The sequence below is a fragment of the Ammospiza nelsoni genome, chromosome 20 (genome assembly GCF_027579445.1).
Source record: "Ammospiza nelsoni isolate bAmmNel1 chromosome 20, bAmmNel1.pri, whole genome shotgun sequence".
NCBI lineage: Eukaryota > Metazoa > Chordata > Aves > Passeriformes > Passerellidae > Ammospiza > Ammospiza nelsoni.
Window position 1 is genome coordinate 3,087,033 of NC_080652.1, and position 16,065 is coordinate 3,103,097.

At 53.4% G+C, this 16,065-nt stretch overlaps 1 protein-coding gene across 1 annotated transcript in view; it reads left to right on the forward strand.

Annotated features, from left to right (window-relative positions):
* The window catches only part of LOC132082405 (collagen alpha-1(I) chain-like), an 85,019-nt gene that overhangs the window by 56,004 nt on the left and 12,950 nt on the right, over positions 1-16,065 (forward strand). Inside the window, exons 21-48 of the mRNA XM_059486667.1 lie at positions 279-332; positions 613-657; positions 1,156-1,209; positions 2,482-2,526; positions 3,048-3,101; positions 4,153-4,260; positions 5,268-5,321; positions 5,504-5,557; positions 5,745-5,789; positions 6,310-6,363; positions 7,081-7,125; positions 7,675-7,728; positions 8,532-8,585; positions 8,776-8,829; positions 9,003-9,056; positions 9,342-9,395; positions 10,155-10,199; positions 11,084-11,128; positions 11,230-11,337; positions 11,573-11,626; positions 11,826-11,879; positions 12,042-12,095; positions 13,106-13,213; positions 13,575-13,628; positions 14,277-14,387; positions 14,687-14,740; positions 15,491-15,544; positions 15,756-15,809. Coding sequence (XP_059342650.1) covers positions 279-332; positions 613-657; positions 1,156-1,209; positions 2,482-2,526; positions 3,048-3,101; positions 4,153-4,260; positions 5,268-5,321; positions 5,504-5,557; positions 5,745-5,789; positions 6,310-6,363; positions 7,081-7,125; positions 7,675-7,728; positions 8,532-8,585; positions 8,776-8,829; positions 9,003-9,056; positions 9,342-9,395; positions 10,155-10,199; positions 11,084-11,128; positions 11,230-11,337; positions 11,573-11,626; positions 11,826-11,879; positions 12,042-12,095; positions 13,106-13,213; positions 13,575-13,628; positions 14,277-14,387; positions 14,687-14,740; positions 15,491-15,544; positions 15,756-15,809 — 1,677 coding nt within the window. The remainder of the gene's footprint in view (positions 1-278; positions 333-612; positions 658-1,155; positions 1,210-2,481; positions 2,527-3,047; positions 3,102-4,152; positions 4,261-5,267; positions 5,322-5,503; positions 5,558-5,744; positions 5,790-6,309; positions 6,364-7,080; positions 7,126-7,674; positions 7,729-8,531; positions 8,586-8,775; positions 8,830-9,002; positions 9,057-9,341; positions 9,396-10,154; positions 10,200-11,083; positions 11,129-11,229; positions 11,338-11,572; positions 11,627-11,825; positions 11,880-12,041; positions 12,096-13,105; positions 13,214-13,574; positions 13,629-14,276; positions 14,388-14,686; positions 14,741-15,490; positions 15,545-15,755; positions 15,810-16,065) is intronic.

The window sequence follows — 16,065 nt, forward strand, 5'->3', positions numbered from 1 at the left end:
TCCCAGGATGGAGTGTCACAGGATGGGATGCTGTGGAGTGCCCTGGGATGGGGTGTCCTGGCATGGGAGGCTGTCCCGGGCTCACCCAGCCTGGAGTGGTCTCTCCAGCTGGGATGTGATCCCAAGCCATCCCAAAAGCTGCAGGGGCTGGCTTAGGGGTGGGAATCCTTTCTGTAGCTCTCCGTGTGCCATAAGTGGGAGCTCTGGAGCTCCTCAGAGGCTGGGAATTCCCAGGAGAGGGTTTGATCCTAATGGCAGCTCCCTGTCCCCCCATGCAGGGACCCCAGGGCTTGCAGGGCAGGCGTGGGCCCCCCGGCCCCAGGGGCTCTCAGGTGAGTGGGGCTGTCCTGGGCTGGGTGCATCCCCCCAGGTCTCTTCCAGGAGCTGCTGGGGTTTGTTCCCCATGCATTTGGGAAATGGATTGGAAATCCTTGACCTTGGGGATCCTTGTGGCCCCCAGGAGCGGGTGGGTGGGAGGGGCGGTGTCCCCTGGGTGAGGACATTGTCCCTGAGCTGTGAGGCAGCCCTGGGTGGGTTCCTGTAGGCTGGGGTCTCATCCCCAGAGCAGGACAGGGAGCCACATCCCTCTTCTCCTGCCTTTGCTTTTCCCAGGGTCCAGCAGGGCTGGAGGGATCCTCTGGTCCCAAAGGAGACACAGTAAGAGCTTTTTGGGGACCTTGGTGGGGATAAAGCCCAGGTTGGAGGGATTTCCCTGAAAGGACCTGACATGTGGGGTTGAGGGGGTCCCTGTCCCTGTTTTTGGAGGGGAGAGGGGGCAGCACTTCCAGCTGACCTCCAGAATGCCACCTGGCCACCCTGGGGAGGGGACATGGAGGGGCTGGGTGCTCTGATGAGGGACAGGAGTGCTCTGGGCCAGGGACAGGAGCCAGGGCACGGCTGGGGCTGGGCCAGGGCAGCTCAGGCTGAGCTCAGGGCAAGGCTCTGCCCCCAGACGGTGCTGGCACTGCCCAGGCTGCCCAGGGAATGGGCACGGCCCCGAGGCTGCCAGAGCTCCAGGAGCCTTTGGGCAGCGCTGCCAGGGGTGCCCAGGGTGGGGCTGCTGGGGGGGCTGGGCAGGGACAGGGGCTGGGCTGGGGGATCCCTTCAGTCCCTCCCAGCTCAGGATGTTCTGTGATTCCAGGATTCCTCTTGCAGGGTACAGCTGGTGCCCCTGGGGTGAGGGGACAGCTGGGACAGCAGGGCCCTGGGGTAAGTGATGGGAAGGGGGTGCCTGGATGTGGGGTGCTCTCAGCTATAGCAGAAACAGGAGATCCCCCAGCCAGGGAATAATGTGCTCTCGGTCCATGATTCAGAAGGCTGAACAATTGCTATATTATATTATGTTATATTATATTGTTATATTATATTATATTATATTATATTATATTATATTATATTATATTATATTATATTATATTATATTATATTATATTACATTATATTATATTACATTATATTATATTGCATTATATTATATTACATTATATTATATTACATTATATTATATTACATTATATTACATTACATTACATTATATTACATTATATTATATTACATTATATTATATTACATTATATTATATTACATTAATACTATATTAAAACTATACTACGGAAAACCCGTGAGTGTCTGAGACAGGCAGGACACAGCTCTGAGTGATTTAAAGCTAATCACTCAAAACAACTTTCCTTGGTGTCCAATCAACCAAATCACTTTCAGTAAACAATCTCCATAACACATTCCACATGTGCAAAAACAGGAGCAGTGAATAGAGATAAGAATTGTTTTCTCTTCTCTCTGTACTTCTCGCTGCTTTCCCAAGAAAAATCCTTGGGAAGTCGTGCCTGCTGCTCTCTGTGAGGAGAGCTGTGGCCACACTCATCCTCCCCCTACAGCCCCACAGAATCCTGCAGGGTTCCCCAGCTTCCCACAGGGCTGCTGGAGATGCCACTGTCCTCATCCCCAAAGCTGCTCTGCCCCTCCTGCTTTCAGGCACCTCCGTTTTTATTCTTTCGCTGTGGATTTTTCAGCAGAGATGGCCCAGCCCTGCTGATCCCTTCCCTGGGGCACCCTTTTCCCAAGGGATTTGGGTGCTCCAGAGACTTGGGACAGCCTGACCTTCCTCCTGCCTGGCCCAGGTGTCCCTGTCTGTGTCCTGGGACCCCCGACCCACAGAGCTGAGAATTGAGGCTTGGAATGGGATGAGGGATGAGGGGTGGGATGTGGAGCTGCATTGTGGAGTCAAACAAGGACCTCACCCTCATCTTAGGGCAGCTTTGGGAGGGTTTGTGACTCTTCTGGTCTCTTTTTGAGGCACAAATCCTACTGGGCATCTCAGCATCCCTGCAGAACCAAAGTGGTGCCCCCGTTTCCCAGCCCATGCCATCCCTGTGCTCTGGCTGGGATGTCACCTCCAGCAGGACATGCAATACTTCCCTTTGTGTTTTTCTTTTTTAACTTGCATTCTCTCTCTCTCTGAAGGGTTTCCTTGGCCTGCCAGGTGCAAAAGGCACCCAAGGAGAGCAGGTGAGTGATGGCATCCATGGGATCCTGCTTTGGAGGCAGGAGAGCTGTGGCAGAGCAGCCCAAAGCTGCAGCTCTGTGTTCTTTATGTGTGCCTGGACTTGGTGTTTGAGTAGGCGCCAGCTGGGGCTGTTTGGGGAGGCAGAGCTGAGCTTGGGCTCCTTTTGCTGGAATTTTCAGGGGTCACCTGCCTTTGGGAGCTCAGGGAAGGGGGAATGCTTTGGCCTGAGCTAAGGGACACAGCAGTGAGGATAAGACACTTGGCATTGTTTGGGTGGTGCCAGAGGTGCCACCACCAGCTGGGAGCTGGCACCGGCATGGGCTGCTGGGCTTGGTTTGGTGGGGATTGAACCCAAAAGCTCTGGAGGCAAATCCAGCAGGTCCCTGCTCCCAGCTCAGAGGGGCCCATCCAGAGCAAAGCCCTGACTGGAGCAAGGCAAAATTCGCTTTATTTGTAGCCAGGATCAAACACAGCTTGCACCAGGGGTTTCTCACTGTAACCCCCACTGCTGCTGCTCTTGCAGGGCTGCCGAGGTCCTGGTGGAGCCAAGGGAGATTTGGGAGCCAAAGGAGGCAAGGTACTGATTCCCAAGGCTGTACTGCCTCCAAATGCCACCTGGAGGTTCCTGGTCACCCTGAGGAGGGGACATGGAGGGGCTGGGTGCTGGAATGAGAGAATGAGACCCCTCTGCACTGTGGGACAGGGACAGGAGCCAGGGCACGGCTGGGGCTGGAGCTCAGGGCAAGGCTCTGCCCCCAGAGGGTGCTGGCACTGCCCAGGCTGCCCAGGGAATGGGCACAATTCATGGAGCTGCTCCTTCTGTTGCCCAGATGTGCTTTACCCAGCTGTGGCTGCCCAAGGACCCTGGGCCCTGCTGAATTTGCAGGGAACCCCAACAAGGGAAGAGATGAGAATCTTGACTCCATGTTTCAGAAGGCTGATTTATTGTTTTATGATATATATTATATTTAAAGAAAATTAAATACTAAAACTCTACTAAAAGAATAGAAGAAAGGATTTCATCAGAAGGCTTGAAAGGAATAAATAAATTATAGTAATAAATTATAATATATATAATTATATATGATAATAATAAATTATAATTTATATATATATAAATAATATGATGATATATTTATATATAAAAAATTAATGATAATAAAATCTTGTGACTGACCAGACAGTCTGATCCAGCTGACTGTGATTGGCCATTAATTAAAAACAACCACATAAGACCAATCACAGATGCACCTGTTGCATTCCACAGCAGCAGATAATCATTGTTTATATTTCGTTTCTGAGGCCTCACAGCTTCTCAGGAGAAAAGGATCCTAATGAGAGGATTTTTCAGAAAATATGTCTGTGACAGGGCCCTGCTGGGTTTTGGGCTCTGTGACAGCCAGGCAGCTCATTCTGTGCTGATCCCACCACCTGATCCATCCTCCCCTGCTCCACCTCCTTTGGCCGTTTCAACAATGAATTTCCCCATTCTGGTGGCCCAGGGGTGCTGTGGGAGGAGGTTTGGGGTGCTCCCCATGCCAGTGATGGGTTCTCCAGGGGAATTCCTGCCTGTGGATCAGAGAATTGCTGTCCCTGCTTGGTGACATTCTGTGTTTTGTTCCTCCAAGGGCCCACGAGGAGCACAAGGAGCCAAAGGCCCTCCAGGAGCTCGGGGCCAGGGGGGCTTGCAGGGCTTCCCTGGCCCCCGAGGGGCTGCAGGGCCACAGGGACCAGACGTGAGTGCCACTGCTGGAATGGGGAGGAGCACACGTGTCACCTGTGTGGGGACAGCCCTGAGGGGGCACCAGTGCTGATTTATGGGATCTCTCCTAAGGGATCCCTTTAACAGCATTGGGGAGCTTTGCCCAGAGCCCCAACGGGACTGCAAACCAAGCTGTGCCCTGCCTGCTCCACACCCCTTCACCCCAAAATTCTCTGCTGGGTTCACTGATGGCAGAGCAGCCTCAAGCAGAGGATTCCCAGCCCTCCCCAGCAGCTGTGCAGGATCCCACTGAGTCCCTGTTCTGGGTCAGCTCCTTTGCAGCCTTTGGGAGCACAGGGTTCATGGATTGTTCCTTTTGTGCCCCTCTCTGGCTCCTGCCAGGCTCCTGGAGCCTGTGCTGGCAGCCTGAAGGGCTTTGGGGATGATTCTTCCTGCAGTGTGTGCTCTGAGGGAGCTGTCTGGGAGACTGAAGCCACCTCCAGCCCCGTGTTGGAGGCTGGCTGCTGATCCCTAGTGATTCCCAGCTCCTCAGGAAAAAGAGGATTATTTTCCCATCCACCTTTGCAGTCTGCAGGGGCTGCCCTCCCACTCCCAGGGCCTTTGGGATACCTTCCTGGACCTGCTCTTTGGCTCTCCAGGATGAGTAACAGCTGCTCCCACCTCTCAGGAGCTGGAGATGCAGTAGGAATCCTCTCCTGCCTTGTCCCCCCTCCAGGCAGTGCTGCTGGGCTGGAGCAGGGAGCAGCCTTGGCACAGCACTCCTTGGAATTGCCTTTAATTTGTCCACCAGGAAACAAAAATATCCTTAACCAAACTGTTGAGATTTTTCTTTCTGCCTGGTTTTTAGCCCTAGGGGTTGGGGGAAGTCCCCATTGCCACCAAAGCTCAGCTGGTGCCACTATTGATGTCACCTCTGCTCACACTCTCTGTGTTTTTCCCCACACCAGCAGCAGGCTGGTGACTCCCCCAGGATCTGGGGCTGTGTTTTCCCTGGATGATTCCTCCTCTCTCTCCTGGCAGGGGGAAGAAGGTCAGATTGGCCCTGCAGGGCTCAACAGCAGCGAGGGCCCCAAGGTCAGTGCCAGAATTTGCTGCTTTCCCAGGGGCTGCCCACTGCCTTGCATGGCAAACAGGGCTGTGCCCACCTTGCCAGGCTCCCAGGGCACCATCCTGGGGGGCTCCAGCCTCTTGGCCCCCTGCCCTGCCCTATCCCTGTAGATTTGCAATGCCTGTGTTTCCCTTTGTGTGGATTTTAGGGATGCCAAGGACCTGATGGCCCCAAGGGAACCCCAGGAGCACGGGGAGCCCGGGTAACTAAAGGGGTGCTGGAATTTGGATCTTGGAGCAGCTTCGGCTGTGGGGGGATTGAAACAAGCCTGGATTGAAACATTCCTCCCTTGGCTTGGGATGTGCTGGGGCAGAGCACATCCTTTAGGTACAAGATTTTCCCCCAAATGTGCATCTGGGGATGGTTTGGTGATTGCTGGTGTTCTGCAGGGCCGCGTGGGGCAGCGTGGGCTGGTTGGAGTGCCTGGACTGCCTGTAAGTAGAGGGTATCCCACACCCCTGTGCTGCCATGGGGAGCTGCTGGCTCTGGGACATGGGAGTAGCATGCTGGGATGTGGCCAGACCAGAGGGTCAGGAATTTGAGCAGAAAAAGTTGGGGATGAGCAGCTCAGGCCGTGGCAGGTTGCATTTTGACAAACCACCTGCTTAACACCATGACTTCCTCCAGAACGCTGAGCACAGAAAATTCCAGGAAAGAACTTTGTAAGGAAGCTCTGTTATTCAGGGCTGAGGCTGGTGAAGGAGCCAGGAATAAATAGCTGGGGCAGGAGGTGGGAAAACCCAGCTGAGGTGTTGCTGGTGGGAACAGCTCCCCTCCCACGTGGATGTTATTTCCCATCCTGAGGTGGGATGGAGCAGGGAGGAGCTGCTGGAACTGTGGGATGAGCTGTGCACCGAGGAATCCACAGTTGATGTCCCCCATTGTCCCCTGAGGGGAGGCTCTGGGGCTGCAGGAGCCCCTGTGGGGCCATCCTGACCCAAACTCTCCTTGCAGGGCTCGCGGGGCGCGCCGGGAGCGGAGGGCGCAGAAGGAAAGCCTGGTACACAGGTTCCCATCCTACATCTGTACTTGCCTGGGGACAGGGTGCTGGCAGGGGTGGGCAGGGGCAGCTGAGCCCATGGGGACACCCCACAACCTCCCATTCTTGTGACTGTGGGGACAAGACCTTGATACCATCAATGGAGTCACTGCCCAACCTCCCATCCCTCTAAGAGTGTGGGACAAGACCTGATACCATCAGTGGGGTCACTTCCCACACTTCCCAACCTCCTGTCCCTGTGGCTGTATGGGATGAGACTTTATACCATCAGTGGGGTCACTTTCCAACCTCCCATCCTTGTGGCCATATGGGATAAGACCTTGATGCCATCAGTGGGGTCAATTCCAAACCTCCATCCTTGTCGCCATATGGGACAAGACCTGATACCATCAGTGGGGTCACTTCCCACACTGCCCAACCTCCCATCCCATGGCCCTGTGGGACAAGACCTTGATACCATCAATGGGGTCACTGCCCAACCTCCCATCCCTGTGACTCTGTGGGACAAGACCTGATACCTTTAATGGGATCACTTCCCACACTTCCCAACCTCCCATCCCATGGCCGTGTGGGACAAGACCTTGATACCATCAGTGGGGTCACTTCCCATGCTCCCATCCTTGTGGCTGTGTGGGACAAGACCGTGATTCCATGACCTTGGCCATGATGGGGACTGGGAGATGCTGTTCTGCTTCTCCATCCTCATCCTCATCCTTCTCCTGCAGGGCCCCCCAGGGATTCTGGGCAGCCCAGGCAGGAGGGGACCCCTGGTGAGTAGAGCTGATTTCTGCCCTTCCATCCCTCTGCTGAGTTTTATCCCTTTGGAAATGTGCCTCCAAAGCATGTCCATGGGCAGCTGGGGGTGCTCCTCTGGGAATCCTGCTGAGGGGGAAGGATTGGGAACAGGGCAGGGGGATTTCCCACCCCTGGCACTGCTAGCCTGAACAGCAAGACCAGGGCTGGCAGCAGGTTTTCCCTTCTGCAGGATATAATATATTTATCTTTGCTCTGAAATTTAAAAAAAAACTATAATTAAAAAATAAAAATCTGGTGCTTCCCTCAAAAAAGAGGATGAAAACTGGGTCAGAGACACACCTGAGTGCTGCCAGCATCACACAGTGTCTGGGGGCATGAGTGGGTTTTGTGTCTGTGCAGTGATTCCAGAAGAATCCAGGAGCTGGATTTTAAGGAAAATCAGTGCTCCCTTGACAAGGCTGGGCCCTTCCCCTGTGCTTTGGGTGGGGCTCAAACCCAGGGCTGAGTCTCCCCATCCTCCTCTCCTGCCCTCCTTCCATGGCTCCTCTGCTCCTTCCCTCCAGGGATTTGCTGGTTTGCCAGGAGGCCGTGGGCATGCTGGAACTCCTGGATCCGTAGTAAGGAAATAGAAAATGTTCCTCTGCATGAACTGTGTGTGTTTTCCTAGGTGGGATGTCAGTGGGGCTGGTGCTGCTGGTGGGGAATGTGGGAATTTCCTCGGGAATCAGGGCATCTGTAGGACCTGATCATACCTGGCTGATAGAAGACATGAAAAAGCCTCAGTTGTGGAAATAACTGGGGCTAGGGAAGAGCAGCTTCATTCCCCCAAGGAATCAGCCTGCTCCAGGAACTGTGCCGCCTCCCTGGGCCTGGCAGGGTGTCCATGGGGAATGGCAGCTCATGGAAACCCTCCATGGCTGAGCAGGAGCTGGCTCTGGGTGCAGGGAGGAGATCCCAGTGGCAGAGGGTGGCACAGGTTCAGGGGGAGGGTGCTGGCACTGCCCAGGCTGCCCAGGGAATGGGCACGGCCCCGAGGCTGCCAGAGCTCCAGGAGCCTTTGGGCAGCGCTGCCAGGGGTGCCCAGGGTGGGGCTGCTGGGGGGGCTGGGCAGGGACAGGGGCTGGATTCAGTCCTGGTGGGTTCCTCCAGCTCAGTGACCTGGGATGGAGACCTGGAGCAGATCCTCCCTGAGAGCTTGCACTCAGCTGGGCTTGGTGGTGATGTTGAGAGCAAGGATTGTCACCTGCCCTGGTGGCAGCCCTGCCAGCCATGGGGGCTGATGTGCAGGAACCACTAGGACCAGGCACAATGGCTGAGTTTGCCCCCTGTGACCCTGTTGGCCCCATGAGCTCAGGGGCAGCAATGGGGGCTCAGCTCCTCTCCTCTTTGACTGACACCTCCTCCCCAAATAACCCCAAAGGGCTCTCCAGGAAAGCCTGGACATGATGGAGACCCAGGCTGCTTGGGCCCAAAGGTGAGAGCTGGGGTTTGGGGGGGCTGGTTGTGGCAGTGAGGGTGGTGCACAGCCCTCAGAGGCTCTGGGGTGCTCTGGGGGGATCCCATGGACTCAGCCCAGGGGATCCTGTGGGATCACTGAGCAAGGGAGGGGGCCTGACTGCATCCCAGGAGTGAGGCTTTGCTGATTCCCTTGTTTTGCCTGCCAGGGGCTGCCTGGGAAGCCGGGCTTGGAGGGGCCACAAGGACCTGTGGGCACCTATGTAAGTGATGGAGGGGACACAGAGGGGACACGGTGGTGGCCAAACTGGGAGGGGGCTGCAGCAGCCTCCAGCTGGGCACTCCCCACCCTCCCAGGGCTCCTGCCTTTCCCTTCTCCCAAAAATACAGCAATGCCAGGCAGCCCCAGCTGCCTCTAACCCCATGCTCTTCCCAGGGCTACCCAGGAGCTGCTGGAGACCGTGGGAGGCTGGGACGCAGGGGAGACAAGGTAGGGATGGGACACCCCCTCCAGCATCGGAAGCATTTTGGGGATGAGTTTTGAAGCCTGTGGATGGGTCTGGAGGTGTCCACAGTCTGCAGCAGCCATGGTGGGAGGAGAACAGCTGGATCTGCCTCCCACAGCAGGTGAACCATTGGCACTCCAGCACCTCCTCTGCCCAAACACCTCTGGATTGTTCTAAGAGCTGGTTTTCGTTTATTTTGTTGTGCTTTTTAAAGAATTTTTTGCATTAAAACTTACAGAGGAAAGGAAATTTTCCTTGCCTCCTAACAGGGAGAAAGGGGAGCTCAAGGTCCACCAGGATTTCCGGGAAAAGCTGGTCCAAAGGTAAGCACTGCTTGCTGCTCTTCTGGGCAGCTCCAGCCCCTGGAAAGCACCAGGCAAGTTCTCTGGGCTGGACTGGGAATGGGGAAAACAGGAAAGCTTTGCCATAGGGTGTGCAGACCCTGAGAGGCATTCCCTGGGTTAGGGAGACACAAGAAGCTTCCCTCAAAAGCTGTTTGACCCCATTGGCTCCATCCCCTTGTTCTATGTCCCTGAGCCACTCCCTCCCTATTCCCCCTCTGGCCCCCATCCTTGCACTGCCCACATTGCACTGATCAGTCCCTGCCTCTGGGGACACAAAAACCTGGGCTCCCCCCGAGTGCTGGCTTTGGACCCTGAGCATCTCAGGGTGTGTAGACCCTGAGAGGCATTCCCTGGGTTAGGGAGACACAAGAAGCTTCCCTCAAAAGCTGTTTGACCCCATTGGCCCCTTCCCCTTGTTCCTATTTCCCTCAGCCACTCCCTCCCTATTTCCCCACTGACCCTCATCTTTGTATTGCTCCCATTGCACTGTTCAGCCCCTACCCCTGCATACACAAAACCTTGGGGTCCCCCCTGAGTGCTGGCTATGGACCCTGACCCTCTCACTGTGCACCTGAATTAAACATCTGGGGATACCATGCAAAGGCCCTTTTTGCTTCCTTAAGGACTTTATTAGCAGCTACTTTGGCTGCTACAATAGAGACCTTTTGCCAGTCTTGCAGTTAAATTGCCAGGGGGCTCAGCCAAGGCTGTGTTACCCATGGTGCTCTTGTCCCCCAGGCCCTGCCGGGTCCTCCTGGTCCTCGTGGTGCTCCAGGCTCCCAGGTAGGACTCTCCTTGCTCCCTGCATTCCTGGCTGTTCCAATCCCTCTGCATGGGTGTGTGAGCTGCAGCACATCCCCTGAGCTGCCTGCAGCATGGATCCATCCCACAGCCCTTGCTGGGGGCAGGCAGGACCCTGGTCTCACTCCCTGCTGGCTGGGCTCTGTCCTGATGCAGCACAGACACCACTCAGATGGTTCCGATGGTTCCACATTGTATTTGCAGGAACCTCTGTGGCAGGGAGGAATGGTGAATCTGACTCCGTGTGCTCAGAAGGCTAATTTATTACTTTATACTATAATATATTAAAGATATATAAAAATAGAAGTATTATATTAATATAATATATTAATATAATATATAATATATAATATATAATATATAATATATAATATATAGTATATTGTATTATATATATTATATTTATTTATATATAAAATAGAAGTATTATAGTGTGCTAATATAAATATATTAGTATACTATAATACTATACTAAACCATACTAAAGAATACAGAAAGGATACTTACAGAATGCTAAAAAGATAATAATGAAAACTTGTGACTCTCTCCAGAGTCCTGACACAGCTTGGCCCTGATTGGCCAAAGAGAGAAAACAACTCCCAGCAGAATGCAATGGAACAATCACCTGTGGGTGAACAATCTCCAAACACATTCCACATGAGCACAGCACAGGAGAAGCAAATGAGATAAGAATTGTTTTCCTTTTCTCTGAGGCTTCTCAGCCTCCCAGGAGAAAAATCCTGGGTGAATGGATTTTTTCAGAGACTGTGAATGCCACAGTCCCAAGACAAGAGGATTTCTCTGAGCAAAGCCTCCCCCTGATCCCAGTTCCATGGACACACTGCTGAACATCCTTCTTTTCCCAGGGCAGAACAGGTGACCCAGGTCCTCGAGGGCTCCCAGGGCTGCCTGTAAGTGCAGAGCTGCACCTTGCTGGGATGGGGGGTGTCCCACGGGGTGGGAATCTATTGGAACGCTGTTTGCTGAGAATTTCAGATTTCTGGCCTTGCAGGGTGTTCCTGGCACAAGAGGGCTGGATGGCATGCCCGGGAAGGCTGGTGCAGGTGGAGAAAGGGGCGCTCCTGGAGCAGCTGGGGCTGCTGGCCCGCCTGGCTACCCGGTGAGTGCTGCTGGGAGCCCTCTCCTGAGCCTCTCAGCAGGACAGGGATTGGGGGTTTTTCTGCAGCTGCAGCCTTGGGGGGCTCCCTGAGGCACCTGCAGGAAGGGAAGGAAAAGGGATTCCCTTCCCATGGCCGTGTGTGGTGTGTCAGGACATCCCAGGACCCCCTCTGGAGCTGCAAAGGCTCCTGAGCTCAGGCCAAACCCCTCTGCTGATGTGGGCCGTTTGTTCTCAGGGCCAGGAAGGTCCAAATGGACGTGAAGGACCTGCAGGGATGAGAGGAGACAAGGTGAGCACAAAGGAGGGGATTTGGTTTCCCTGGGAGGTGCCCATAGCCTCAGGCTCACCCCACTGACCTCCCTGGGGCTGCGGGGGCCAGCACTGCTCCCAGCTTGGCCCATTGCTGTGGGATGGGGATTTGCATCTCGGGGAACTACAGAGACAGAGATCCACCACGGCTGCTTGTCCTGCCTTTGTGTCCTCTGCAGGGCCAGGTGGGAGATGCCGGGGCAGCCGGAGCCCGCGGGCTGGATGGGGAGCAGGTACAGCAGCTGGGAGCTGTGTGCCCACCCCAGTGGGGCTGCTCCAGCCTCCCCCTCCCCAGCTCCCTGCTCCAAGGATGGCAGCAGGCTGCTGATCCTCAAAAAAGCCAGAAGGTTACAGCTGTGAGCTCTGCTAGGGCTGGGCTTTTCTCTCCTCCACAGGGACCACCAGGACCACCAGGAGCAGAGGGTCAGCTGGGACCCAAGGGTGAGCAGGTGGGTGCTGCTGGGGTCACCCCACTCCTAAAGGGTCGCACAGGCACCTGAATCCATGGCAGGTGTTTGAAACCCCTCCCCAGCATCCTCATGCTTGGGGGTTGATGTTGCTGGGCATGGCAGGGGGATCCTATAAGAAAACTGAGTTGTTCCCAGTGTATTGGTGTTTGTGGGTCCCAGGATGAGGGAAGAGATGAGAATCTTGACTCCATGTTTCAGAAGGCTGATAAAATATTTTTATATTATATAATATGTAACATAAAAATATGGTAGATGAGATATAAAATATGATTGATAATATAATATAATATAATATAATATAATATAATATATTGTATTATTATATAATATATAAATTTTTATTATATTATGTAATTTATATAATATTATAATCCCATATCTCATAGATCATATTTTATCTCATCTATAATATTTTTATATTCTATATTATATTCTATATTATGTATTATGTAATATATAATATATAATATATAATATATAATATATAATATATAATATATAATATATAATATATAATATATAATATATAATATATAATATATAATATATAATATATTGTAGATTATATATTGTAGATTATATGTTGTAGATTATATATTATGTATATATTATATATGCTATACTAAAACTATACTAAAGAAAGAGAAAGGAGACATCAAAAGGCTAGCAAGCAAGGGAATGGAATCATAATAAAATCGTGTGACTGCTCACAGCCTCGACAGAGGTGGCTGTCATTGGTCATCAAGTAAAAACAAATTTCACACATGCTGGGTAAAGAATTCTCCAAATCACATTCCAAAGCAGCAAAACATGGAGAAGTTGAAGTTTTCCAGCCTCTCAGGAGAAAAGATCCTGGCAAAAGGATTTTTCAGAAAATATGGCTGTGATATGGGAAATGTATCTGCCATATGGGAAATGATGGTGGGCAGAGCCAGGCTCAGGTGGAAAAGGCAGCCAGGAATCATCCTGGCCATCTTCATCCTGTCCAGGGAGAGGCAGGAGCCCGTGGAGCTCCAGGCATCAGAGGGAGCCCTGGGGAGCCGGGGGACGAGGGGACAGAGGGGCCACCAGGACGGCCTGGGAAGCAAGGCAAGGAGGTACGTGTGGGGTTGTCCCCACAGGGAATGGGAATGGGAAAGGTGCTGCCTCTGGACCCTGCCTCTGGCTTTGCCCCACAGAGCCTGGATGCTCCCATGGAATCGGGGGTTGGTGATTTGGGGTCCCCATGCTGGGCAAGGCGCGCTCAGCGTTTTGTCCCCTCTCACTTTTGGGGCAGCAGGGTCACAGCTGGGGTCATCTCCCAGCACAGGAGGAGAGGCTGTGCCTTACCCAGCATCAAAATCCCAGCCAGGGGAGGGTGGAGAAGGCCATAGAAATCAAAGCCCAGCTTTTAACCCGCCCTGGGATGGGGCTGGGGAGGAGCTGCTGTGTCTGATGTGGGCATTTCTCCCTGGGCAGGGTGACACTGGTGACACTGGGGACCTGGGTGAGCCAGGACTGCGGGGACGGAAGGTGAGGGGTGTCTCTAACCCTGTCCCTCTTTGCAGCATCTCAGGAACACCCTTGGCCTGCTCAACCTCTGTGACCGTGTTCACAGGGGTCTGAGGATGAGGGAAGAGATGAGGATCTGACTCCATGTTTCAGAAGTTTTATTTTATGTTATTATTATATTCAGAAGTTATTATTTTATTATATATAGTATATTAAAACTATACTAAAAGAATAGAAGAAAGGATTTCATCAGAAGGCTGGCTAAGAATAGAAAAAGAAAGAATGATAACAAAGGTTTGTGGCTCGGACTCTCTGTCTGATCCAGCTGACTGTGATTGGCCATTAATTAGAAACAACCACATGAGACCAATCCCAGATGCACCTGTTGCATTCCACAGCAGCAGATAATCAATGTTTACATTTTGTTCCTGAGGCCTCTCAGCTTGTCAGGAGGAAAAATCCTAAGGAAAGGATTTTTCATAAAAGATGTCTGTGACAAACCTCTGCTGCTCCATGGTGGGGACAGAGCAGGACAGGGGTGTCCCCATGGCTGAGGAGCAGCCCAGGGTGACCTGCCCTCTGTGGGGTGACACAGCTCACCTGCATGCAGAAACTCATTTATTGCTGTTCTTTTTCCCTCTTTGTGGTGACACTTTCTCCATCCCTGAGCAGGGCAATGCTGGCCCCAGGGGCCCTCCTGGAATTCCTGGTCCAGGAGCTGCCACAGGTGAAACTGGAGGCAAAGGGCAGAAGGGAGAGAAGGGCCGAGAAGGTTTGCTGGCAAGTACAGCTGGGGCTGGGCTCCCTCACCCTCCAGTGTCCCCAAAGGCTGCCTGAGGGCTGCCCAGGAGGGCACTCACCCCTGCTGGGAAACCTTGGGCTCTGGGAGCTGCAGAAAACCCTAGGAACTGTCAAATCTCCATAATTAGGGGGTTTAATGTCTCACAGGCATGACACCAAAATTGGGTCTTGCTGGCACCAAAGGGTGGTTTGGGTTTGTGGGGCACCTTGGGGCAATGCTGCCTCCAGGCAAACCCCAGCCCTGCCAGGCTGGGAACATGTCTGCCTCTGTGTGCCAGGGCCAGGGCGGGGTCACCGGAGCTGCAGGACCTGCTGGAGCCAGAGGATGGTTTGTAAGTCAGATCATGTCCCCTGTCCCTTTCCAACCTGTCCCACACATGGTGAGGGGACATTGGTGTGACTGGGAGCACTGTGAGGGCACATTTGTGTGACTGGGAACACTGGGAGGGCCCATTTCTGTCACTAACCTGGTGAGAGGACATTTGTGTGACTGGGAACACTGGGCAAGGCCCATCTCTGTCACAAGCCTGCCAGGGGACATGTCTGTGATTGGGAGCACTGGGAGGGGACATTTGTGTGACTGGGAACACTGGGAGGGCCCATTTCTATCACTAACCTGGTGAGAGGACATTTGTGTGACTGGGAACACTGGGAGGGCCCATTTCTGTCACTAACCTGGTGAGAGGACATTTGTGTGACTGGGAACACTGGGCAAGGCCCATCTCTGTCACAAGCCTGCCAGGGGACATGTCTGTGATTGGGAGCACTGGGAGGGGACATTTGTGTGACTGGGAGCACTGGGAGGGCCCCATTTCTGTCACTGACCTGCTGAGGGGACATTTGTGTGACTGGGAGCACTGGCAGAGCCCCATTTCTGTCGCAGATGTGGTGAGGGGACATTTGTGTGACTGGGAGCACTGGGAGGGCCCATTTCTGTCATTGACCTGGTGAGAGGACATCTGTGTGACTGGGAGCACTGGGCAAGGCCCATCTCTGTCACAGGGCTGCCAGGGGACATGTCTGGGACTGGGAGCACTGGCAGGGCTGGGTGACCCATGTTCCTCTGCTTGTGCCCTGAACAGGGGGGGACAGGACTCCGAGGTCCTCCTGGGCTCGATGGTCCCAAGGGAGAGAAGGTACAGAGAGATGATGGCTCCAACCCTTCATCTCCGGGTGAAACTCCCTTTTCTGGCCTCTTCCCAAGCTCTCCCAGTGGGAATGTGCTGGCACTGGGTGTCCTGGGCAGGCTGGTGACAGGGGGACCTGCCATGGGACACCCTGAGATCCAGAGCCAGCAAGGCAGGGAAGGGTTTTCCATGGACAGAGCTGTTTCCTCTCCTTCCCCAGGGAGATCCAGGGCCACGAGGTGTGGATGGACCTGCTGGGGCTGCAGGATTTGAGGTACTGATGCCTGGAATGTTGCAGAGCTGGGAATTGCCAAAGACTTCCCTATTTCCAGAACAACCCAAAGGATTTATTGCCCCTTCACTGGCGAGGTTGGGGGGCTCAGAAATGAGGAGAGGCTTTAACACCTCATACTCAGCACTGACTCCCAAAACCCTAAAACCCCAAACTCCCAGTACCTAAACCCCCAAAATCAGACCCTTTCCAGCACCCAGTGGTGCCTCATGGAAAATCTGTTCCTGCTGCTGAATTC